The sequence below is a fragment of the Bos grunniens genome, chromosome 2 (genome assembly GCF_055505025.1).
Source record: "Bos grunniens cultivar Pamir isolate PY7600 chromosome 2, Bosgru_T2T1.0, whole genome shotgun sequence".
Lineage (NCBI taxonomy): Eukaryota > Metazoa > Chordata > Mammalia > Artiodactyla > Bovidae > Bos > Bos grunniens.
This window is the reverse complement of record NC_141166.1, coordinates 114,356,085-114,379,067: the sequence shown is the minus strand read 5'-3', so window position 1 is coordinate 114,379,067 and position 22,983 is coordinate 114,356,085. Positions and strand designations below refer to the sequence as shown.

The window sequence follows — 22,983 nt, the reverse complement described above, 5'->3', positions numbered from 1 at the left end:
TAAAATGATTTGTCCAAGGTCACACAGATAGTTAATGTCAACCAGCACTAGAGCTGAAGGCTTCTTTAAATTCAGGGCCTTTCCACTCATATCTGTGCTACTGTACTTTATATTTATCATATGGGCGATAGTTTTAGGTATAAGACATTATGTAGATGAATTTGGTTGCACTTAACGTACTGATTTGAAAATTCATTTATTGAGATAGCAACAGGTAGCTGGTATTTTAGTGTTGGTGTCAGCACTTGAGTTGTGTCAATGAGGACCTGGGTTTGTCCCCCTCTCCATTTTACTTTCTTCCTCAGCTGGATCCTAAGATTGCCTTCCCTTTTATTCACAGGATGCCTCTCCAGTCTTGGAATTGTATACTTTGTCGTCCATGTTCAGAGTGAGGAAAGAGGGGTTTGCTTCTAGAAGCTCTGTCAGAGCACTGATGAGCTTCTATTTAAGAATGCTCTTACCTTCTCTGGCAAACCTCTCCTTAAGTCTTTCTAGGCAAGTGGGGCAAAGCGGAGGTCCTGGAGTCATTGGTTGTGCCTAGGGGATGAGATTAAACTGCTTATTTAGGTCCAAGTACATGCCCCATCTAGAATTAAGTATAGAGCCAGCTTCTCCAAAGCTCTGGGCAACACTGGCGAGGGATGGCTGGCCAAGTGACAGTCAGTATAGTCCCCAGGGGAAGGGCAGAGGACACCACTGGTGAGGCAACCGCAGTATCCACCAAAAGCTGAACCATATCTCATGTATGTTTTCTGTGGATTTGCTGATAAGAGCTATCAGCTATTTCTATTTGTATAAAAAAAAACTTATGGAACAGTTATTTTTAAAATACTCATTTTCCATGTAGATAATAGAGAAGTATTTTATGGAACTTTATGTTGTGTTTTATCATGTAGTAAAATTGACGTTCTGAAAAGTGAATATTCTGAAAATTGACAAAGGATACATATGTAGGCCATACACCTTTGTCATATGACGTTGAGCTTTATTTACTCATGCTTTAATCTCCCTTTTTACATGGCTGACTGGTTTTGTTAACTTGTTTTCTAGTTTGTGTTAACTGTTACTTGACCTTGTCTCATTCTGTTGCAGTTGTTAACAACTAGGTTGTTACTATTCTGTTAATTGGTTCACATCATTACATGCACTTCGGGGCTGTAAAACCCATATGGCGATTAAATGCAAGAGGGAGAGCACATCCGTATACCTATGGCTGATTCATTGATATTTAGCAGAAAACAACAAAAATCTGTAAAGCAATTATCCTTCAATTAAAATAAATTAATAAATAAAAATAAGAGGGATTAATAAAATCATTTATATTTAAATTAAAAAAATGCAAACCTAGATATCCTGTATCCCAGTTTCATTACTATTGAGCTGAATGATCCTGTGTGCAGATTTCTTAACTCCTCAAAGGCTCAATTTCTTCATCTGTAAAGTGGGTTTAATAAATAACATCCACCGTATAGAGTTGTTGAACTTTGAAATGATAATGCACATCACCAGTCCGTGTCACTTGGTCTGGTTCCTGGCACAGTCAGTTGTCCGTTAGCTCATTTTGTGATGGTCGCCTTGCCTTGTATCAGTGTGCTCTGAAACATTCCCCCTCTCTGCTTTTGTGTATGTGTGCACGTGCCCGTGGAGCAGTATAATAAAATTAATGATGTGAGTTTTCATTTTTAGAGACATAATAACAACATCTATTCTGTTTTAGAATGTTTTCTCTTCATTTTCCTAGTTAAGAAAGATTATTTCTTGCTTGCATTTTTTAATTCATTTGAGAGTCTAATAAACATTGTTCTAGAAAGTAAAAAATTAATTTATGTAATGTGTTTGGAAGAGCCATTTGGCTAATAAACAGGTTCTTAGTACTGTCTTCTACTAAAGTCATTTTTTGTTTTTCAGCAAAATTCCTGCTTTTCTAAATGTAGTGGATATTGCTGGCCTTGTGAAAGGAGCTCACAATGGGCAAGGCCTGGGGAATGCCTTTTTATCTCATATTAGTGCCTGTGATGGAATCTTTCATTTAACACGTAAGTACAGTTGTTTATTTAGTTGATTGATTCCATTATGATTCATATTTTCTTTCCATTGTGCAAATCAAATAATAAATAACTAATAAAATAAGATTTGCTTAGTTTCACAGGGTGAATCGTGGTTTGTGTGTTAATTGTGACTTAATGTGATTAGGTATCATCTCCACATGAAAAGGCTTATTCCACAGTATATGCTGTGTTGTTGTCAGTTTCTAATTGAATTTTATCCCATTTTGGATTAGACTCATTGAGAAGTGTTTCTATGCAGAAGTAATTTTGTTGATTATAAAAGGCATTTTGAAATTTTCTTAACTTGTGGAATTTTCCTTCATTTTTGCTTTCCATGTGTTGAGAAGACAGAATTGATAAAGGAGGGGATTCCATTATTCTAGAGGAGAGAAAAACATCCGGGTTATATATTAGAGATGAAAGGATTAAGGAGAAACTGTAGATCAGCTAGTTGTTAATGAAGAGAGGGATATAAAGCAAAGAGAGAAAATAGGTGGAATTATGTGTTGGTTTGAGTTCTACAGAAGTGACCCACGAACATAGTAATCCTCTGAAAAAATAGAAAGTTTTAGGTTAAGGCTCAGGTCAACACTACTTTATGGTAATAATATTGTAATGAACAAATTAATGCAAATGAAGGAAATATAAATCAGAGGTGGAGTCTGATTTAGTGTTTTTCTCTGTTACTGGTCCTAGACAGGTAGCTATAAGCAACTGAGAATGAGCATTTAGAAAGTTTTGCTTAGTAATTCATTTTTATTTTATTCCACAAAAGCTCATAATAGATAGTTTGAGAAGCACTGTTCTAGGTAGCTTTACTTGGATGAAGATATAAAGACACTTTATGGACGAGATTGTGATGTAGGCAGAGAATAAGATTGTATGTTTGTGAGTATGGAGGGGCTTTAAATCTTTAGACCACTCTGTCTTATTTGACACATTATTTGTGGAGCACCTCTTTCTGTTGTGCTAAGGGATATGATGGTGAGTGGAAACAGAAATGACCCTCCCTCATGGTGTTTACAATCCAGTGGAGGAAACAGACATTGAGTAAATGGTCTTGTAAATGCCAGATGTCATTCTCTAATTGTGTACAGAGAAGAGAGACAGATTTTTTTGGAACCATGAACATTTTTTTTAATGGTTTGCATGAGTTAAAAAAAAATGAAAAACTGGGCTTTCCTGGCGGCTCAGTGGTAAAGAATCCTCCTGCCAGTGCAAGAGATAATGAATTCGATCTCTGATCCAGGAAGATCCCACATGCCCCGAAGCAGCTAAGCCCCTGTGCCACAGCTATTGAGCTTGTGCTCTGGAGCCTGGGAACTGCAACTATGAAGCCCAGGTGCCGCAACTCCTGAAGCCCAGATACCCTAGAGCCGGTACTCCGCAAGAAGAGAAGCCACTGCTATGGGAAGCCTGTGTACCGCAACTAAAGTGTAGCCCCTGCTTGCTGCAACTAGAGAAACCCTGTGCAGCAACGAAGACACATCACAGCCAAAAATAAGTAAAGAAATAAAGTTTTAGAAAATTGAAAAACTTTTAAAAAGTGGGAATTTCTCCATATTTTTGCCATAAATGGCATCTGTAATTTTGAATAAACAACTCTGATGAGCTATGGGTATACTCTATGGTGAGGTGTATGTATTAACTATAGAACAAAATTTCTTTATGAATTCATAATTTTCCTTTTTTGTGTGCTTTTAGTTTTCCTTGATCATGTTGTTAAAGAAAAGTGACACAATACAGAATACGGAAATAGGAACCACATTATGGGAAGCAAATTCTTTTAAAATTTATATATGTGGTAACTTCTCATAGATGTTTTATTTAGAAAAATAATTTTTTTCTCTAGAGTTCAGTGAGCCAATATAATTTGCTTTTACCAATTTTTAGAAGCAATATAACTTCCTATTGTTAGATATTTAAAGCTTTGAACATGACAAGACTATTGATTTCATGGAATCCTTAGCTTTTTAAAGCTGGCATTTGAAGTTTTGAAGTGATTTTTCAACAGAAAGCTAAAGTGCTTGTGTGTTATCTGAAGGACAGCACCTTTGGCTGTATCATTGCACCTACTGTCAAGCTGTCAACAAGTTTATAGTTGAAACTTGTTAGTTTCTCAGCAGCCACTTAGAGATATGACCTTGTAGCCTGGAAATAAGAGTTCTGCTTTTTGAGGTATGAGGCAGTTTTGTTCCCAATTTAGAAACATATAGGAGGTTCAGATTTATAGAACTGTTAATTGTGAAGTATGTACTCATTTATAGTTATAGAAAACAAAATTTCAAATACAGTTGATTATTTTCACCTAAATTGTTGTGTGTTTGCATGTGTGTGTAGTTGGTGGTAATGGTGGGAAGATGGGATGTGTGGTACCCTGTTCTTTCCAGAGTTCTGTTCCCCAGTTGCTTGTTAAAGGGACAAAATGTAGGAACCTGGGATGACTGTAGAGTTAGCATGTTTTTAAATACCTCTTTAGGACTTCCCTGGTGGCTCAGATGGTAAAGCGTCTGTCTACAATGTGGGAGACCTGGGTTCGATCCCTGGGTCAGGAAGATTCCCTGGAGAAGGAAATGGCAACCCACTCCAGTACTCTTGCCTAGAAAATCCCATGGATGGAGGAGCCTGGTGTCCATGGGGTCGCAAAGAGTCAGACACAACTGAGCGACTTCACTTTCACTTTCACTTTAGGGTATGAACAGACTCTGGCAGTTATGGCCTGGCAAGCAGTTCATTACTAACAATATTAGCATGTGTCTGAATTGTTGGCATTTTATTTTGATTTCTAGAAGAAGGGAAATGATTACTAAGCACCTAGTATTAGGTGAAAGTGAAAGTGAAGTTGCTCAATAGCATCTGATTCTTTGTGACCCCGTGGACTGTAGCCTACAAGGATCCTCTGTCCATGGGATTTTCCAGGCAAGAGTACTGGGGTGGGTTGCCATTTCCTTCTCCAAATATTAGGTACTATGGTAGATTTTTTTTCTAATGTATTCTATTTAATGTTAACAATTCTGCAGGATTGGTGTTATCCCAGCTGTATAGGTGAGGGTATTGAGAGAAAAAGATTAAGTAGTTTTGCTCAAGTACATAGTAAATGTAAATTTGGCCTCGAGCCCATCTTTCTTCTTTCTTTTTCTGGTCACACCATGCAGCCTGTGGGATCTTAGTTTTCCAACCAGAGATTGAATCTGGGCCCCGGGCAGTGAATGTGCCAGAGTCCTAACCACTGGACTACTAGGGAATATTCCCCATCTCTCTTCTTTAAGCTCTTTTTTTTCACCATACCACACTGTTTTATTCACTTTTAGATCTGAATGTTTAGAATCTACATAGTAAACATGTTAAAGATCCATGTATTTGTGTGTGTGGTGGATGTGGGGAAAGAAAAAGAGAAGTTAAGTGCTTGGAGTATGCTGTTTTCCAGAGACTACCTGCTCTTCACAGTAGTGACCTATAGACGTATCTGGAGACGTTTCTGAAGAGACAGATGCTGTATAGTGATTTTAAAAGAATTGGGTTATAGTTTTATTCTTTTGTTGCCATCAAATATTTATTAAGTACTTACTGTGTGCCAGGCTATGTGGTAAGTGCTTTATGTGAGGAATTTCATTCAATTCCCAGAGTAAGTCAGATGTAGGTGCAGAGAGTTTAGAACATGTGTCCAGGGTTAATAGCTGGTAGGTGGTATAGTTGGGAGTAGTACTCAGGAAGGCCAGTCTGACTGCAAAACCTGCACTCTTAGCCTTTGTACCAGTGGTGACCAATAGAAATACAGTGTGAGCTACCTGTGTAGTTAAAAGTTTTCTGATAGTCACATTAAAAAAGTAACAAATGAAATTAACTTTAATAACATTTACTCTATCAAAAATATTATTTCAGTGTTAGTCAATATGAAAATTTATTGATATATTTTTTGGTGCCATGTTTTTGAAATCTGGTGTGTAATTTTTACTTAGAGCACATGTCCATTTGGACTAGCTGCATTTCAAGTACTTTATAGCCATATGTTGGAGAAGGCAATGGCAACCCACTCTAGTACTCTTGGCTGGAGAATCCCATGGACGGAGGAGCCTGGAAGGCTACAGTCCATGGGGTCGCTAAGAGTCAGACACGACTGAGCGACTTCACTTTTACTTTTCACTTTAGTGCCTTGGAGAAGGAAATGGCAACCCACTCCAGTGTTCTTGCCTGGAGTATCCCAGGGACGGGGGAGCCTGGTGGGCTGCCGTCTATGGGGTCACACAGAGTTGGACACGACTGAAGCAACTTAGCAGCAGCATCAGCATAGCCATATGTGGCTAATGGCTACAATATTAGTTACTTATATTCATAGAAAGAAATTTGAAGAGAGACCTCAAATTGTTAATAGATTCTTTGGAGAATAGAATTGGGATGGAGAGAGAGGTGGGTGACTTTCCTTTCTTATGTTAGACCCTTGGCTAGCTTTTTAAAAAGTGAACATGTATTCTGATTTTTAAAACATGAGAAATTTTCTTATTTAAATACCAATGTAGTGAGTGAGTGAAGTCACTCAGTCGTGTCCGACTCTTTGTGACCCCGTGGACTGTAGCCTATCAGGCTCCTCCGTCTATGGGATTTTCCAGACAAGAATACTGGAGTGGGTTGCCATATCCTTCTCCAGGAAATCTTCCTGACCCAGGGATTGAACCTGGGTCTCCCACATTGTAGGCAGATGCTTTACTGTCTGAGCCACCAGGGAAGTCTGATGTAAGGTATGTACAAATGATTCAAGTAAAATTCTAAGGAGTTCTGTATTAAATCAGTGAGAAGATGGCTTTGCTTAGAATGTTGTGATTCACGAGTTGTCAGTGATCTACTGCTATCTCTGTAAAAATGTTTGGTTTTTAAACTGGGCTAATCAGGACAGTTCTGCCAGGATGATTTAATTAAAGATTTTATTCTCAGATAATGAAATTAGTGGGCTCTGTTGTTAAAGAAGTTACTTCCTTGAGAGCTCCCACAGCATTTTATTTGTATGTTCTGTTCTGCCATTAAATGATACTTGAATTTCTAAGGTACCTTAGTGGTGTGTGGTTGAGTGTGTGTGTATGTAAGGCAGATTGCCTTTATACCTCCTTGTTCTAATAACTAATTCCTTTTCGTACAGTTATCTCTTCCTCATTTTATGTATTCTTGGTAAGGGGATATTATCCAGTTTCTTCCTTCCACCGTGGGAACCTTATCTGTGCCCTTGACAGACACAGCCAAGAACTGGCCACCCAACCTGAGCTGGGCTTTGAGAGATGAAAAGATTGAGTTAAGGTCATTAAGAACTCAGTATTTCATTTCATCTGGCTTTTTTTTTTTCCACCCCAAGAGGAAGAATGATAATAGAAAAGGAAGTGTAGTCTTCTAAATAGATTCTTAACATTTTTATTGTATTTACACCAGTTGTTTTAATATCCCCAGTGCAGAGTCATCTGAAGAAAATTCCTTGTTGATTTGTCAAAGTGAAGGGAAAGGCTTGCTAGTCATGCCAGCCCATTGTTGTTTTGTGATATAATCAGTAGCCATCTATGTGATATCAAAAAGTATTCCCTTGTAATAGGTTGGGTTATGTATAATTTAGGTAGTGTTCTCCAGTAGTCCACATAGAATTATAAGTTGGTTATTTGTTTATCCCCCCTCCCCATCATATCTAATGAGTGGGCAGTTTTGGTTTTATCAGATTTCACCCCACCTTTTCATTATAAATGGCTAAATGTTGATACTTTAAAAAATACTCATAATGTTTAAAAATTCTGAATGATACATGGTTATTATAAACAAAATAGGAAATAATGAAGTGTTCACAATAAAATTTCATGTCTGTCCCTTGCTTCCAGTCTTCAGAAGTAACTGCCTTTTCTTTAAAATCTGAAAGGATATGTGCTTATTTTCCTCTCCTGATTACATGGAGGAGTTTAGTTTCTATTTGAATTTATTTTCCAATGTTTATTTTCCTTAAAAAAAATAATCTAGTAAGTAGAGCATTTCAATTTTCAGAATAACTGTTAATTGTAGCTTGATTTTTATGTCATTTCTTTTTATTTTGAAAGATCTATGAAGTTTTATAATTCTTAAAAAAATGTCTGTTGCCCGCCTTGCTCCCACTCTGCAATATGATTTTAAGCCCTTGACTGATTTTACTTCTCTTTTGGGCTTACGTCTCTTAAACTGGGCAGACAAGTTCATATGAGATAGAATTAAAATTAATCTATGTAGATGATTTCTGTGCAGATGGTTAGAATTTTTGGCCAGGAAAAATAAAAGCCCTGATCCTTTCTCTTTTGTTATTAATGACAGATGCCTCTTCATTCTGTTTTGTATTACTATTCCTCTGTGTCTTGTTTGAATTTCGTATGTCTAAATTGCTCAGTTAAGAGTTTTAACAGTAAGATTCCAGAGAGTTCCTTTAGTTTTGTTGCCTGTGTTTGCTAAAAAGTAGTGTTGATGGAAGAAAGAGGTTTTAAGTTGCCTTTCTAGTTTATATAGAATGTTAGCCCTCAAGGCACTACAACTTTATTGAACTGCTAAATAAGAAGGTAAAAATGCTTTCATTTAATTGCCACCCCCCTTTAGGTTAAGTTAGGTGTTTATATGTTTTGTAAATCACCTTTAATTACCACAGAACATAAATTGCTGTTTTTCAAGAGACCACCTCCCCCCTTCCTCATAAGCACGTCATTTAAGAGTTTAAAATGAGTCACACATTTTTGCCTAGACACAAATTGCCAATATAAAGCTGTCTTTGATTGTATCCTAAAATAATGGTGTTTTTTTTCTTTGGGTCCTGTAATTTTCTTTTTCAGCAGTATTTATTAAATTAATCTAGTATTGGATTGCAGTAAACAATCTGACCAAAAAACATATGTTTTCTTTGTTTCCTCGGTACAAATTCAATGGGTTAAGTAATCATGCAGTGGTTCTCATCTACATATACAACGCATTCTAATAATGAACTTCTGTTGACTGTGGAAAATATTGCAGCAGTAGGAAACAGTTCCTTCTAGTTTACACTGTAATAGTGTATGAAGTTATTTAATCTGCTAGCTGTTTACAGTTTAATTGCTTAAACGTATCCTCATATTCATGGTGGTCTTATATTTACTTAGGTGCTTGAGGCATTCTCATTTTTTTTTTTCTTAATTGTCTTTTCTGACACATTTTAGAGATCTCCTTTCCTGTCCTCTCTGCTCAAAATAGCAACTATATGGATTCTTTAAAAAGCTTTTCTCTCACTAAGAGTTGAAATTACTCAGGGATGGAAGGGCAACTTCTAAGGTCCTGGAGAGTCTCTTGATCTTTTAAACATTAATGTTTGAACTACGTTTTTCTTAGTTGTCAGAACACTGTCGTTATGTTAAGTTAAAAATGTAAGTTTGAGACTGATTTGGTTTTGAAAACCAGTGTATTCATTGTTATACTTGAGTGAAAACGTAACACTTGTGTTTTACTACAGTGTAAGTCTTCAGTTTTACTATAACTTGTCCCTTTGCAAATTTTACACTGACACCCGTAAACCACCCATTGTAGGCCCAGAATCATTTTCCTGCATCAGTGACTCAAAATATTGAGCTTGTGGGTTGCCAGCCTAGGCGGCTGAGGGAGCGCGGGGCTTCCTCTAAGGGCTGCAGGCTGTGTAGCAGCGCTAGTCCTTTAGAACCAAAAGATTCCTCTCCTCTCCCCTATGAGGTCAGGGTGTCCCTCCGGAACCGCAGACTGCTCAAGAGCCTGGAGCGATCTCCTCCAGGCCTGTGATGTCTCCTCCTGCTCCATCTTCCCTGTGTCTTGCTGTCCTCGCTCCCAGTGCAGGAGGGCGGAAGGCACGTTGCCTGGCTGGCTTGGATTTGACGGACTGAGTTCTTGCTGTTGGGAACTAAAGAAGACCCCACTGTCTCACCAGACCTCTAGACACTTCACCCGTCATATAGGTGAAGAGTTGGGTCAGGGGAAGGTGGTTTTGTTCCGCTTTGCTCTTCCCTGAGTGGAAAGGGACGACTGTATCCACCTTCTCCATAAGTCAGCTGTGAAGATCTTCTCTTGTACGCCAATTGTCAGGTCGATGGAACTGAAATGGTGTTTATACATTATAGCTTTCTGGGAATAGTGTTCTCCCTCATTCCCCAACTAAATTTACTGTTCAAATTTTGTTAAATCCTTAGAGTGAAAATGAAAATGCAGGGGATTACATGTACCCCACTCATTTCCTAACTTGTTTTTTTCCATCTTTGTATATTCAGGCTGAATTCTGATTTGTGTATTGTGTATAAAAAGTTTGAGAAAGAACTCTAATTAAAATTATTTTGAATATGGTTTTTAAAACCAATTGAAAGTGTTATATTTGGGGTTTTAGTCAGATCAAGGATTGATATTTTACTTTAAAGAACTTAAGAAAATAAAGTCCCATAAAGGAAATTTAGTGTAGGTTATGATTTTAAATACAGAACCACAGTCTTATTATATATCACCATTTTAAATATGATCTGCTATTTATAAACTCATGGTTGTAGTAATAGGAAGGAATCAGATGAATGAGTAATAGGGAAAGGAATGTACTGAGTTAGGAGCAGGCACTTTTCGGTGCTCTCATATGATACTCCTGTGAATGAGCTCTTATTAGCCCATTTTAGAAATGAGGAAACTGGATCTCAGGGAGTTTAAATAACTTCCAAAAACCACACAGCTACTGAGTTGGCAGAGTCAAGATTTTTTAGCAAAACTCATCCTTTAATTACTACCCTGTGTTTACTTCCTGAAACCATTTTATTGCTGAAAATTATAAAACATTTTTCTTATTTTAGGGTAGCTTTAATAGTAATAATAATTTTTAACGAGAGGATAATATTTCATTGCCAGTGATCTACAATTTATCATTTCCTAGGTACTAGAGTATGTTTTTAGTTATTCTGCTGTGATAGATGACGCTTCTGTGAGTGACTTTATTCACATACCTTTTTGCCTTTATTGTATTGTTCGCTCTTTTTGTTGGTTAGTTACCCAGTCATGTCTAACCCTTTTATGGACATGATGGGCTGCAGCCCTCCAGGATCCATGGGATTTCCCAGACAAGAATACTGGAATAGGTTGTCATTTTCTCCAGGGGATTTTCTTGATCCAGGGATCAAGCCTGCATCTCCTGCATTGCAAGTGGATTCTTTACCACTAAGCCACTAGGGAAGCCATTATTTGCTTAAGAAATATTTATTGGGGAGAAATTAATGAATCAAAGGGTACATTCTTTTACATTTCATTACTTGCTAGCCATTGCCATGTTGATTTTCAACAGGGTTTCTTGAATTTGCTTTTTTGTAGAAATTATCATACTGCATTTAACCAGCTGTAAACACCAGTTGTACAGTGTATATTGGGAACAACTTAAAGTATACATAAATCAGTGAAATAAGATTACATGTTAACTATTTACCCTATTGAGAGTAAAGGGGAAAAGCTAAGTGACTTTGATAAGGAAATAGCTGGCAGAGCCCCAAGAGTAGAACTGTTCCTGAAGAACAGTTGTTGGAAGAGAGAGAATGGAGGAGCCTGAACGCACTGGAATTTACTAGGGGTTGCTGTTTACCTGGTTTGCCATTCTTGGCAGGGCTTTGTGGTTAATCTCTGAGTTAAATTTGATGTAAATTAAGACCAGACTATAATTTGAATTTGAATTTGAATCCTTCTTTGTTACAACCTCTTTCAGTTCTTGTTGTCAGGCTTTCTTTGCTGACATTGTAATTTGTGGATGAGAATTCTAAACTTTGCTTCATTTCATTTGAGAGGCATTAGGAAACTTAATTACTTTACTTGCAAATAGATTTATACTGAGTATTTGCATACAAGTATTGCATACATATGTTATAAACGTCTCTGTTTTTTCACTAAATGACTTATTAGGTAATACTATGTTAGGAAATCTAATAAAGGAGAGAAAGTTAATATTATTTTACATGGTTTACTTAACCCTGATGTTTATATGTTGTATTTTCCTTTCATTTTTGATAACTGCCCTATACCAGCTGAGGCAGAATGGTAGCTAGTCTTTACTGGACTGATAATGATATCTCTTGATAGTTGGTGAAAAAAATTGTTCTTCCCAACATTTCTCATCATCGCCTTTCTTTTCCTTTACATGACATGAAGAATGACAGATACTGGTACCAGAAGCTTTGTTTACTGAGGATTAATATGTGGAGGAGGGTCTGGTAACCCACTCCAGTATTCTTGCCTGGAGAACTCCATGGACAGAGGAGCCTGGCAGGCTATAGTCCATGGGGTCGCAAAGAGTTGTACACAACTGAAGCAACTTAGCACACAATATGTTTTAGGCAGTAGCTTAAAGCTTTATTATTACATTTGTGGCCTCATTTAAGTTTTCACAAGGTTTACTTGAAGTATGCACTACTATTCCCGTTTTACATGCTAAAGCAACAATTAAAGAGGGCAGGTAGCTCACTCAGGTTAGTAAATGGCAGAACTGGAAGTAGAATTGGGGCTCTTTGATCTAAAACCCTTCCTATTAACCATTATCTCTCATGTGTTGTGTACATTTTTAGTTAATTGACTTTAACATTCTTGGTCCCACGTTTCAATTCTTTAGTTTCCTTTACCTTAGAACCTAGTTACTTCAAGAAAATCTTCACATTCTGTTTTTGAGCCTAAAGTACTCATAGTAATTACTTTGATGTTCACAAGCACTTCTGGGGATAGAGTTCAGAGAGAAAGAAAGATCACCTGTAGTCAGAGAAGTTGTAGTTTTTCTTGGTTCATAGATAGATGTTTTGTGTGGGTTTCTTTCAAGGTAATTTATGTATGGTAAGCAAAATACAGCTTACTTTAGAAAGTGGATGCTTACTGTTAATTAGCATCAATGTATCAGTATTTTATCTGGAATTAAAAAATACATTTAAAGGTTATAGGATCTTATTTTCACTAAATTAGGGTCCCATTGAAACACTTTACTGAGGTCTCTACCCTCTCAGTTTTTGGTTGTTTGGGTGATACACACAAAAATGGGATATGTTGGCATTTTTCCTAGGATAAAGTTGGCACGATGATGAGTTGATTCATTAGCATCCTCTAAAGGTGATTAACGAAAAATTTTCAATCTCTTTGATGTCACACTAGTAGTGTTTGATGGTTTTATGCTATCTGGGATGATGTGCAGGATGTTCCTGGCTTATCTGTTTTATTTTCTGCCCCAGGTCTGAAAATAGCAAGGTGTCTAAAAGAGCACTTGTTCTTTTTTTTCTAACTGCTATAGCTTCTCACTCAGCTATCGTTCTTTATATCCCCTAGAGAAATTTATTAAAAAAAAAAGAATGCAATTTTTCCAGTCATTTGTCTATATGGAAAGGTGGACAGATATCTTAAAATTAAGTTTGAATTAATAACCTCTAAGGCAGCATTTCTCAAATTTTTTGGCCTTAAGACTCTTTTATAGTCTTAAAATTATTAAATATACCAAGAGCTTATATTTATATAGGTTATTATCAATCCATATTTACCATATTAGAAATTAAAACTAAAACTAAAAATGTCTTTCTTTCTTAATGTTCTTTAAAATAACAGTGGTAAACCCATTATATGTTAACATTTTTTGAAAAATAATTTTATTTTCTAAAACAAAAATATTTAATAAGAGCGGGAGTGTTTTATATATTGCAAATTGCTAATGTCTGACATAGGAGATTGCTGGATTATATTTGCTTGTACCTTTAGTTTTTTGCAATGTTTATTTGAGTGAGATAAATGAAGAAAATCTGGCCCTATACAGATATGTGATTGGAAAAAGGAAGAGTATTTTAGTAATCATTTTAGATAATTGTGAATATTATTCTTTGATACTGCATCAAAAATAGTTGATAAATAGTTTCTTAGTTTATAAATAGTTTCTTAAAAGTTAATTGAAATATAAAGCCTGCAATATAGCAATGGACTCTTTTTCTCTTGCATTAAAGTCCATTGGTCTATTTTGTATTTTGAATGACTCTTCTATCCATGCATACCTTTAGTCATTTGGAAAATACCAATTCTCAGTGAGTATTCTGCAGATCTTTTGAATTATAACATATTTCATTATACTGTAGCACAAAATCACATCTGTTAATATCACCACAGATCTCATAAGAAAAGTCTTTACATATGGGGAAGCTGTCAACGTCATGGTAGCACTTACAAGTTTTCCAAAATTTTAATTTTCAATTGAGAGCCTAAATTTTATCATTTACAATAAAATGGCTGCCAGATATAACCATGGTTTGAATGTCAGTTGATCTTTCAAGTAGAAATGATGTTCCACAGAAAAAGTGACTAGTTCAGCTTGCAATTCAAATGCTTTTTCTTGATAACCATGGTATTTTGGTATGTAGCAGAAGTGTTTTATGTGTACTTCTGTGTCTTCACCCAGCATATTAAAAAGATGTATACCCCAGGTTGAGATTTTGTAAAATTAATAATTTTTACTTTTATTAAGGTCATTCTTAACTGAAACTTGGTTGTTGGGTATGTGAAGAATACAGTGATTACTAGTACAGTTTGAGATCACCACCTTGATTTTCATGCTAAGTTCCTGGTGGTTCTCTCACTATTGATTTCGCACTATGACTGCAAACGTCAACTCAGTGAGGAAGACAGACAGCATCTTGTTATTATTATGGCAGAATGGTTTGAACTTGCAGACCCCTCAGGGGTCTGTCACCACACTTTGAGAACCACTGTTCTAAATTCTTTGAATATGCCCCAAAGTCTTTGTTATTCTTTATGAATTTGCCTATATTCTTCTCATTAATACAACCCGGATTTCTTCAGGTTCCACTATTCCAGGTAAATGAAAATAATTTATCACTTGACTTTACCGTTTTTGTTTTGCAAGCATTGTATAAAATTTTTTACTTCTAATGTGCAGAGCTTTCAGCTACATGGTCATTTGAAAAGGCTTTGAATAATAGACATTGCCTGTGTTAGGTGCTTTGTCTGCAAATGAATATTTGGCTAGCATGTGTAAATAAATTGGATGTTACATAGATACCCCAGAATTAAACAGTTGTAATGTGAGATTTAGAGAGATTTAAGTATTTATTGGCATGTATTAATGTGACAGTAAGGGAAGTTGTAATCACACTTGCCTGTTTATTTTTTTCCTCATTTTTTAGTGACTTAAGTCTACCCTTCTCCATCCCTAGTCACTGCTCTTTAAACTAAAACAGTGAAAATCATTTACCACAAATAAGGATCTTTTGTGCATAGGAATATTTAGGAATGGGAAAAATCTTTTAATCATAATCCATTCCAAATCAAATTTTTTGTGATTAATTCATTGCAGTGGGATGATTGGGATAGTGATTACCTATATCTTAAACTTGAAATTTTATTTCATTCTGCTTTACATTATTCTCTTTTAAAGAGCAGTATCAAAAATAACATAGCTTCTAGTGCTCCCGTAAAAGCTTTTAGATTCTTGGGTTGAGTGGTGGTGGTAGTGAGGAGTGCTAGTCATTTGGGACACTGGCATCTGTTACACTTTTTTCCATCAATGAGAAAACACCTCTTACACTGGTAGCTAAATAGGCCTAAAGAGTTTGGTGTTTGTTTCTTGTTTTTATGGGGAGACTTTTCTCTAGCACTGAATAACAGTACTCAGATATCAGTTAATAAGAATAGATTAAAATTTTTTGAAAATATTTTAACCTAAATTATTAAACTATGAAGTACATTGGCAATATATCAACACATTGGCAATATATTAATATGTTGTTTCATATAAATACTTTCTGCATGCATGCTCAGTAGTGTCTGACTCTTTGCAACCCCATGGACTGCAGCCCACCAGCCTCCTCTGGCCATTGGAATTTTCCAGGCAAAAATATTGGAGTGGGTTGCCATTTCCTTCTCCAGGGGATTTTCTGGACCCAGGGGTAGAGTCTGTGTCTCCTGCATTGGCAGGTGGGTTCTTTTACCACTGCACCTCCTGGGAAGCCTTTTAGCCCAGTGTTAATCCTAGTTTGTCTGGTTCAGCTTATCCTTTTTTATGTTGGGAATACTGCATTTCCCTGTGTAAGAAACCTTTTGACTATTCAAAGATTAAAGCAGATATTCTGGCAAAACATAAAAATGTTGATTATGAACAATTTAAGAGCTTCACTTCAGTATTTTCTTTTTATAAACCACCTGTTGTCTTATGTGCATGGTGTATACTTTTGAACAAAGTGCTCATCACTTGTCAGCCATCAGTGGCAACATAGAAATTACTTGTGGTACTTGCTTTGCAAGAAGTTCTTTTGTATTTGTGACATCAGCTTTGTTTTATACAATTAAAGTATTACACGCTAGAATAATCTATTAAATGGTGATTTAATTCTTGCCTTGAACTAAATTTGTTTACTGATTGTATGCAGCTATTGACTACTATTTTACATGACAGATTCATAAAAATTTCCCCCTTATTTTGGTAGCAGATAAGAAGGTGGTTATATTATTAAAGGTGTTTCTCAATTTAAAAATTTGCCTTCAGTAAATATTACATAAAGAGATAAATGTTGAAAACCTTGTGTGTGTGGATAATCCTCATACGATTTGATTTTCAAATGAAGTGCAATACTTATGATATATTCATGATCACTTTAACAGTATTCTAATTTTTAAACTCCCAGTTGAAACTGTATTGCAGTCATTTTTATTCATTTTCTTCTGTTAAAAAAAGAACAAAGTATAGCTGTTTGATTAAGACTTAAGATTGATACTAGAATAAATATTTAGATAGTTATGTAACTTCTTTTATACTTACAGTAACATTAACTCTATACAGCAATCCTAGATAACTTTACCAGTGGATTCTAAGTAATCTGAATATTTCCCCTTTGTTGTCTTGTTAAATAGTCCTGGTTATAATTTTTTAAAATAAGTTAAGAGCTCTAATATATTGACATTATTTAAAATGACAAGTATTTTCTTCAGATAATTTTTTCAGTGAGCAGATTTCAGAACTAATGGAATAAAATTACTCACTTAAATTTATTTTATATTTTGTAAAAAGCTTTAGGAATGCCACTCTTCAGTTATATTATAAAGGTAAAGTGTAGTATAAGTACATTTTCCAAGGTAGCCAGTGGTATATCTCTGCAATAATTGAGTTCCTACCCTTGACAATAGTTTGTATATAGAAACTCTACATGGGTTCAATGATTCAGAAGCAGAAAACTACTCACAAATAAGAATTTTTTGTTCTTTTCGGAAACTGAAAGTAAAAGGTAACTTTATATTTGCAGGAAAAAAATTTGGTTTCTTTTTCACTGCATGGTTACTCTGATGTAACTGATATAATAGAGTGGACATTAGTATATAAGTAAATGATCAAATGAGTCATGCGATGGAACATCTGCCTCAGAAAGCCCTTTCAGACATCATATGCTATGCCGTTGAAGTGTCTAATCAGTGCATCTGTCCCGGAGACTTCAGTGGGTGCGAGGATAGTTTTCTATTTTGGATTAGTTACTATATGAAGACAGTATATTAACAGATTTTTTTTTTCATGAATGCAACTGGAAAGTTTATGCCTGTGATGTCTGAATAAAAAATTAGCAATGATTTTTCTTTTTAGCATAGTAATAATTAAGGCATGGTAATGAACATACAAACTTCTACCTACCTTAAAGTGGTTATTTATGATAGGATTTTACATTGCAGACCTACAAATGCTTCCTGCAGGAAATTTTCTTGCAAATACTGATGTTACAACAGGAGAGAAATCCAGATGGAGCATGAAGCACAGCAGGATTCAGATAGGATATTTAACTAGAACAGAAGCCTGTGTTTTGGATCCCTTCTGAGCTGGAGTGTTCCTATAGTTTTAAAATTGCCACCAGAAAGAGCGGAGGGTGGGGGAGAGGGAGAGGAAGGGTGGGCAAAGGAGGGAAAGTGTATGAGCACATTGATGTGTTTCACATGAAGTAAAACCTTCTAACCAGACACATTGTAGAATACCAGATGATGATAATGACATGCAGAGAATTGTGGTATACATATGTTTGTTTTATTCGTATAATCAACAAGCCACAGAAGACAAATTCTTATGATCGTATTTAATTTTACTAAAGGTTGCAATCTAAAGTAGTTAGTCTTTTAACAAGAGAAAAATGAATGTATTTAGAGCAGGGGGTTTGAATAAGAATTGGGCACATGTTATTTTAGACACTGGGATTTTTAAACCTTGGAAGCAGAGAATAGTCATCAGGAAATATTTTTATTCCAAAAGAGGGTATAAAAAAAGTTATCAGAACTTTTAGTTTCTGCCCTGGGATGTAGAGAGCTGGAGAGTTGTTACTACTCCCTTACAGTGAGAAAGAACCTGGCTAACTTCTGTGGCTCAAAAGTAAAATGATTTCTAAAGATATACACTGAAAAGTCTTCCTTTGTCTCTATCTACCGTGCCCCCCCGACTCTAGTATTTTTTATTACTATTGCTTATTCTTCTATAGTATTTTTTATACAAATACAAGCTAACACAGTTAAGTATTTTTCCTTTCCGTTTCCTAAACAAAATAGCAACCATATAAACTGTGATACACTTTGCTTTTGACATTTAAAGTGTCCTGAACAGCTCTCCATATCAGTGCACAGAGATTGTTTTCATTTTTCTTCACAGACACATTATTTCCTTGTGTGACTAACGTGATCATTTATTCAACAAGTTTGGTAGTGCTGGATGCTTGGTTTATTTCCAGTTTTTTATTCTGATTATGTTATAATGCCACAATGAATAATCTAGTACATGTGTTATTTCATATATGTGAAAGTTTATGAGAGATTCACAGAAATGGAGTTGTTGAGTTAGAGGGAAAATGCATTGGTAATTATGGCAGATAATGCAGATATCCTTCCTAGGAGTGTGCCATTTTTATACCACTTCCAGCAACTCAGTCGTGTCCGACTCTTTGCCAGCTTAGGGACTGTGTAGTCCTTCGGGCTCTATCCATGGGATTCTCCAGGCAAGAAGACTGGAGTGTGTTGCCATTCTCTTCTCCAGGGGATCTTCCTGACCCAGGGATCAAACCTGTGGGTTAGTTTTAATTTGCTTTTTAATTGTAAATGAAGTTGGGCAACTCTTCATATGTTTAATAGCTATTTGTGTTTTTTTTTCAGATTGCCTATTTATGTTGCTTGCCTGTTTTTCTATTGGGTGTTTTCTTTATTTTCCCCTGTAATAACTAAGAATTCTTTATATGTGGGGAATATTAGATCTATGCGTTGCAAATATTTTTTAATTGATCATTTGTCTTTGTCTTTTTATGGTCTGTTTTGCTATATAAAATTCTAAATTATTATCAAAGAGGCCTTCCCCAACTGAGGGTTATAAAATAATTCATCTATATTTTCTTTAAGTATGTTTATGGTTTCATTTTTTACTTGTAAATCTTTAATTCATTTAGAGTTCTATCTTTGTGTAAACTGTAACACATCCATTCTACTGTGTATATATGTATATATATATATGTATGTACATTTTGAGAATAGCTCTTTGATTTTCAAATAATATTTATTAAAGTCTATCCTTTGCTAACTTGAGATGCCACCTCTGTCATATGCTAGATTCCTAGAAATCCTTTTATTTATTTATTTGGCTGTGCTGGGTCATTAGTTGTGGCATGTGGAATCTTCATTTGCAGCATATGGGATCTAGTTCCCTGACCGGGGGTGGAACCCAGGCCCCCTTGGATCGGGAGCAGGAGTCTTAGCCTCTGGGCCACCAGGTAAGTCCCTCCTATAAATTCTTGGGTCTGTTTCAAATCTTACTGTGTTTCACCAGCATGTTAGTTTATTCATTTGCTAATGTGACACTTTTAAAATCATTAAAAGTATTTTAATGACATTAAAGTATTCCATATTAAAGACAGTATATATTGTATCTGATAGGACTGTTCCCCTCATTTTCACACTGTTCCTGGCTAGTCTCATTATTTATTTTTCCTGTATAAACTTAATAATCAACTTTCTTCATCACAGAAAAAGAAATCTTACTGGCATTGTTATTATAACAAATTTATAAGTTAGTTTAAAAAGAATTTTTAATCTTTACATTCAGAAACATGTATTCTTTTACTTGTTCAGGTCTACTTTTGAAGTGTTTGGAAAGTTCCTCCTTGTGTTGGTTTTGCATATTTCTTGTAAAATTAATTTCCAGGTTTTTAATCTTTTTTTGTTGCGTTTGGTATTGTAAATGTGGTCTTCTTTTTCATTGTTTTCTATTGTTGTCTGTATGTTAAGAATATTAAAAAAAAATCAGCCTGTTCATCTGATTCTTTGTTAGGTACTATAGGAAAGTCATAAAAATGGATAAAATATAGATTAAGTGAAATTAAATATAGTACATTAATTCAGTGGAATACTATGCAGTTTATATTAAAATGGACAGGTCCCTGTGACACATGAAGTAAAAAAGCAGGTATTTGGTTTCGTTTAAGCCCTAGAGAAAAAAGTCTCATATTCAAATGTTAACAATAGTTATTTGCAGATGGTGAGATAATTTTTACTTTTTGTCTACCTTTTCTGGCAATTACTAGTTGTCCACAGAAGTGGACGTGTTTTCCTTCCTTGCACATGTCCATTCATTTTTACTAGATTTCCAAACCTGCAGTGAGAATGGACATGAATCTACATTTTCAGCAGTGGATTGTGAAAAGAAGTGACGCTTATCCTAGATTTTAAGGCATTGCCCATGTCTCCGCTAGCAGTTGCTTTTTCTCCTTTTATGTGCTTGCTAACTAGCTTCAGTCACGTCCAAGACTTTGCGACCCGATAGACTGTAGCTTGCGAGGCTCCTCTGTCCATGGGATTCTCCAGGCAAGAACACTGAAGTAGGTTGCCATGTCCTCCTCCAGGGGATCTTCCCCACCCAGGGATCGAACCCCAGTCTCCTGCATTGCAGACAGATGCTTTACTGTCTGAGCCACCTGGGACCTTTCTCCTTTTATGCCAATTTAACTGAAGTGCTTAGACCATGCAGATGGTGGCGGTGCCTTAGAGGATAGTTGACTGCAAGGACCAGAGCTGCCTCACTAAGTTGGATCATTTGTTTCAAGATTGAAATTAAAGCGAAATAAACTATTTGTTTGTTAGTTCACCTGATTTTTGGTTCTCTTTTATGCTCTAGTTTTACTTTGGCTAATATACCTGAGTATTGTAAATATGTGAACACATTCAGTTTAGTTCAGTTCAGTCGCTCAGTCGTGTCCAGCTCTTTGCGACCCCATGAATTGCAGCACTCCAGGCCTCCCTGTCCATCACCAACTCCTGGAGTTCACCCAGACTCATGTCCATCGAGTCGGTTATGCCATCCAGCCATCTCATCCTCTGTCGTCCCCTTCTCCTCCTGCCCCTAATCCCTCCCAGCATCAGAGTCTTTTCCAGTGAGTCAACACTTTACCTGAGGTGGCCAAAGTACTGGAGTTTCAGCTTTAGCATCATTCCTTCCAAAGAACACCCAGGACTCATCTCCTTTAGAATGGACTGGTTGGATCTCCTTGCAGTCCAAGGGACTCTCAAGAGTCTTCTCCAACACCACAGTTCAAAAGCATCAATTCTTCGGCACTCAGCTTTCTTCACAGTCCAACTCTCACATCCATACATGACCACTGGAAAAATCATAGCCTTGATTAGATGTGTGAACACATTACTTTTATAATAGAAATCCATTTTCAAAGAATATAAGATCATATTATGCTTATTTTACTGAAACTTAATTTTCTCATTTAAAATACCCTGAATATCTTTCCATGCCATCAGTGCCCACTTTTGTTTGAGTAAACTTTTTATTTGGAATAATTATATAGATTCACAGGAAAGTTTCAGAAATGGCATCGGGAGTTCTCATATATATACCCAGTTTTGGTTTCCTCTTACGTTATCTTTGTTTCAATATCCCCTTATTTTACAGTGGTAGATTTGTCAAAACTAAGTACGTAAAACATGGTACCTTTATTAAACCAACATTGGTACATTACTGTTAATTAAACTGGATTTTATTTGGATTGCACCATTTTATTTACTGCTGCTGTTTTCTGTTCTAGAATCCAGTTCAGGAGACCACATTTTATTTGTGTGATGTTTCCTTAGTCTTCTCTGGCCTCCTCTGATAGTTTGTTAGTCTGTCCTTCTTTTCCTTGACAGTTTTTACTGTTGGAGTGTTCTGTTGTACCCTCAAATGGTGTTTATCCTGATTTTTTTCTCACGATTAGACTAGGGTTATGGGTTTTTGGAAAGAATACCACAGAGATGAAATGCGTTCACATTGTATCCAGGTGTCTACACGACATAGTATCTACACGACATCAGGGATATGTAAACCACTATCACTTGATGAAGCTGGTGTTTCCCATGCTTTTTTACTGTAAAGTTCTGTTTTTTCTTTTTCACATTTTCCCTTTCCTTTGGAAGCAAACCAAATGTAGCCCCCAATGAAAGGGAAAGGGGAAAATACCTATTTTTGAAGGCTAGATTTAATCTGCTAGATATCAAACTTGATGTCCACCAGACTAACTTTAGATACTTGAAATTTTCTGCTTTGATACTATGGGCAGCTGACTAGTCAGCATGGAATCAGGCTGGGATTTCCTTCTTTAATTGCACAGAATTTAGCCTACTAGTTGGGAACAAGCGAATAGTAAGTGGGATTAGAGAATATACTTGTATCCCTCCCCGGATGCCTCATTTTTTTCTGTTTGTCATCTTCATCTGGAAATCAGAGTTAAAATCCCTGTCTCTGGAGATTTGAGCATTTCTGGTACTTTAATGGGAAGAAGATTTAACTGAGTACCATTTTTTGAGTTACATTTGGGGCCAGTACTGTGCTCGGTTTTTTATATGAATCATATTTTATCTTTAGAACAATCTTGAGAGGAAAGTGCATCTTTATCACAAAGAAACTGAGACTAGATTTTGA

General features: G+C 36.0%; 1 protein-coding gene and 1 pseudogene across 7 annotated transcripts in view; both read left to right on the top strand.

Annotated features, from left to right (window-relative positions):
• OLA1 (Obg like ATPase 1) overlaps positions 1 to 22,983 on the top strand; it is a 164,362-nt gene that overhangs the window by 22,573 nt on the left and 118,806 nt on the right. For 5 of the 6 annotated variants that reach the window (XM_086358855.1, XM_086358819.1, XM_086358865.1 and 2 more), the window contains one exon: positions 1,909 to 2,036. Coding sequence is in view for 3 of the 6 variants with exons in the window: in XM_086358819.1 (XP_086214945.1) it covers positions 1,909 to 2,036 (128 nt within the window). In the remaining 3 variants the exon portion in view is untranslated. Of the gene's footprint in view, positions 1 to 1,908; positions 2,037 to 6,765; positions 6,785 to 22,983 lie in introns of those variants that run through there. The other variant, XM_086358845.1, reaches the window with a different exon arrangement.
• The window catches only part of LOC147378572 (ATP synthase F(0) complex subunit f, mitochondrial pseudogene), an 82,016-nt pseudogene that overhangs the window by 22,573 nt on the left and 36,460 nt on the right, over positions 1 to 22,983 (top strand). The window contains exon 5 of the transcript XR_015147891.1: positions 1,909 to 2,036. The product of XR_015147891.1 is annotated as an ATP synthase F(0) complex subunit f, mitochondrial pseudogene (transcript). The remainder of the gene's footprint in view (positions 1 to 1,908; positions 2,037 to 22,983) is intronic.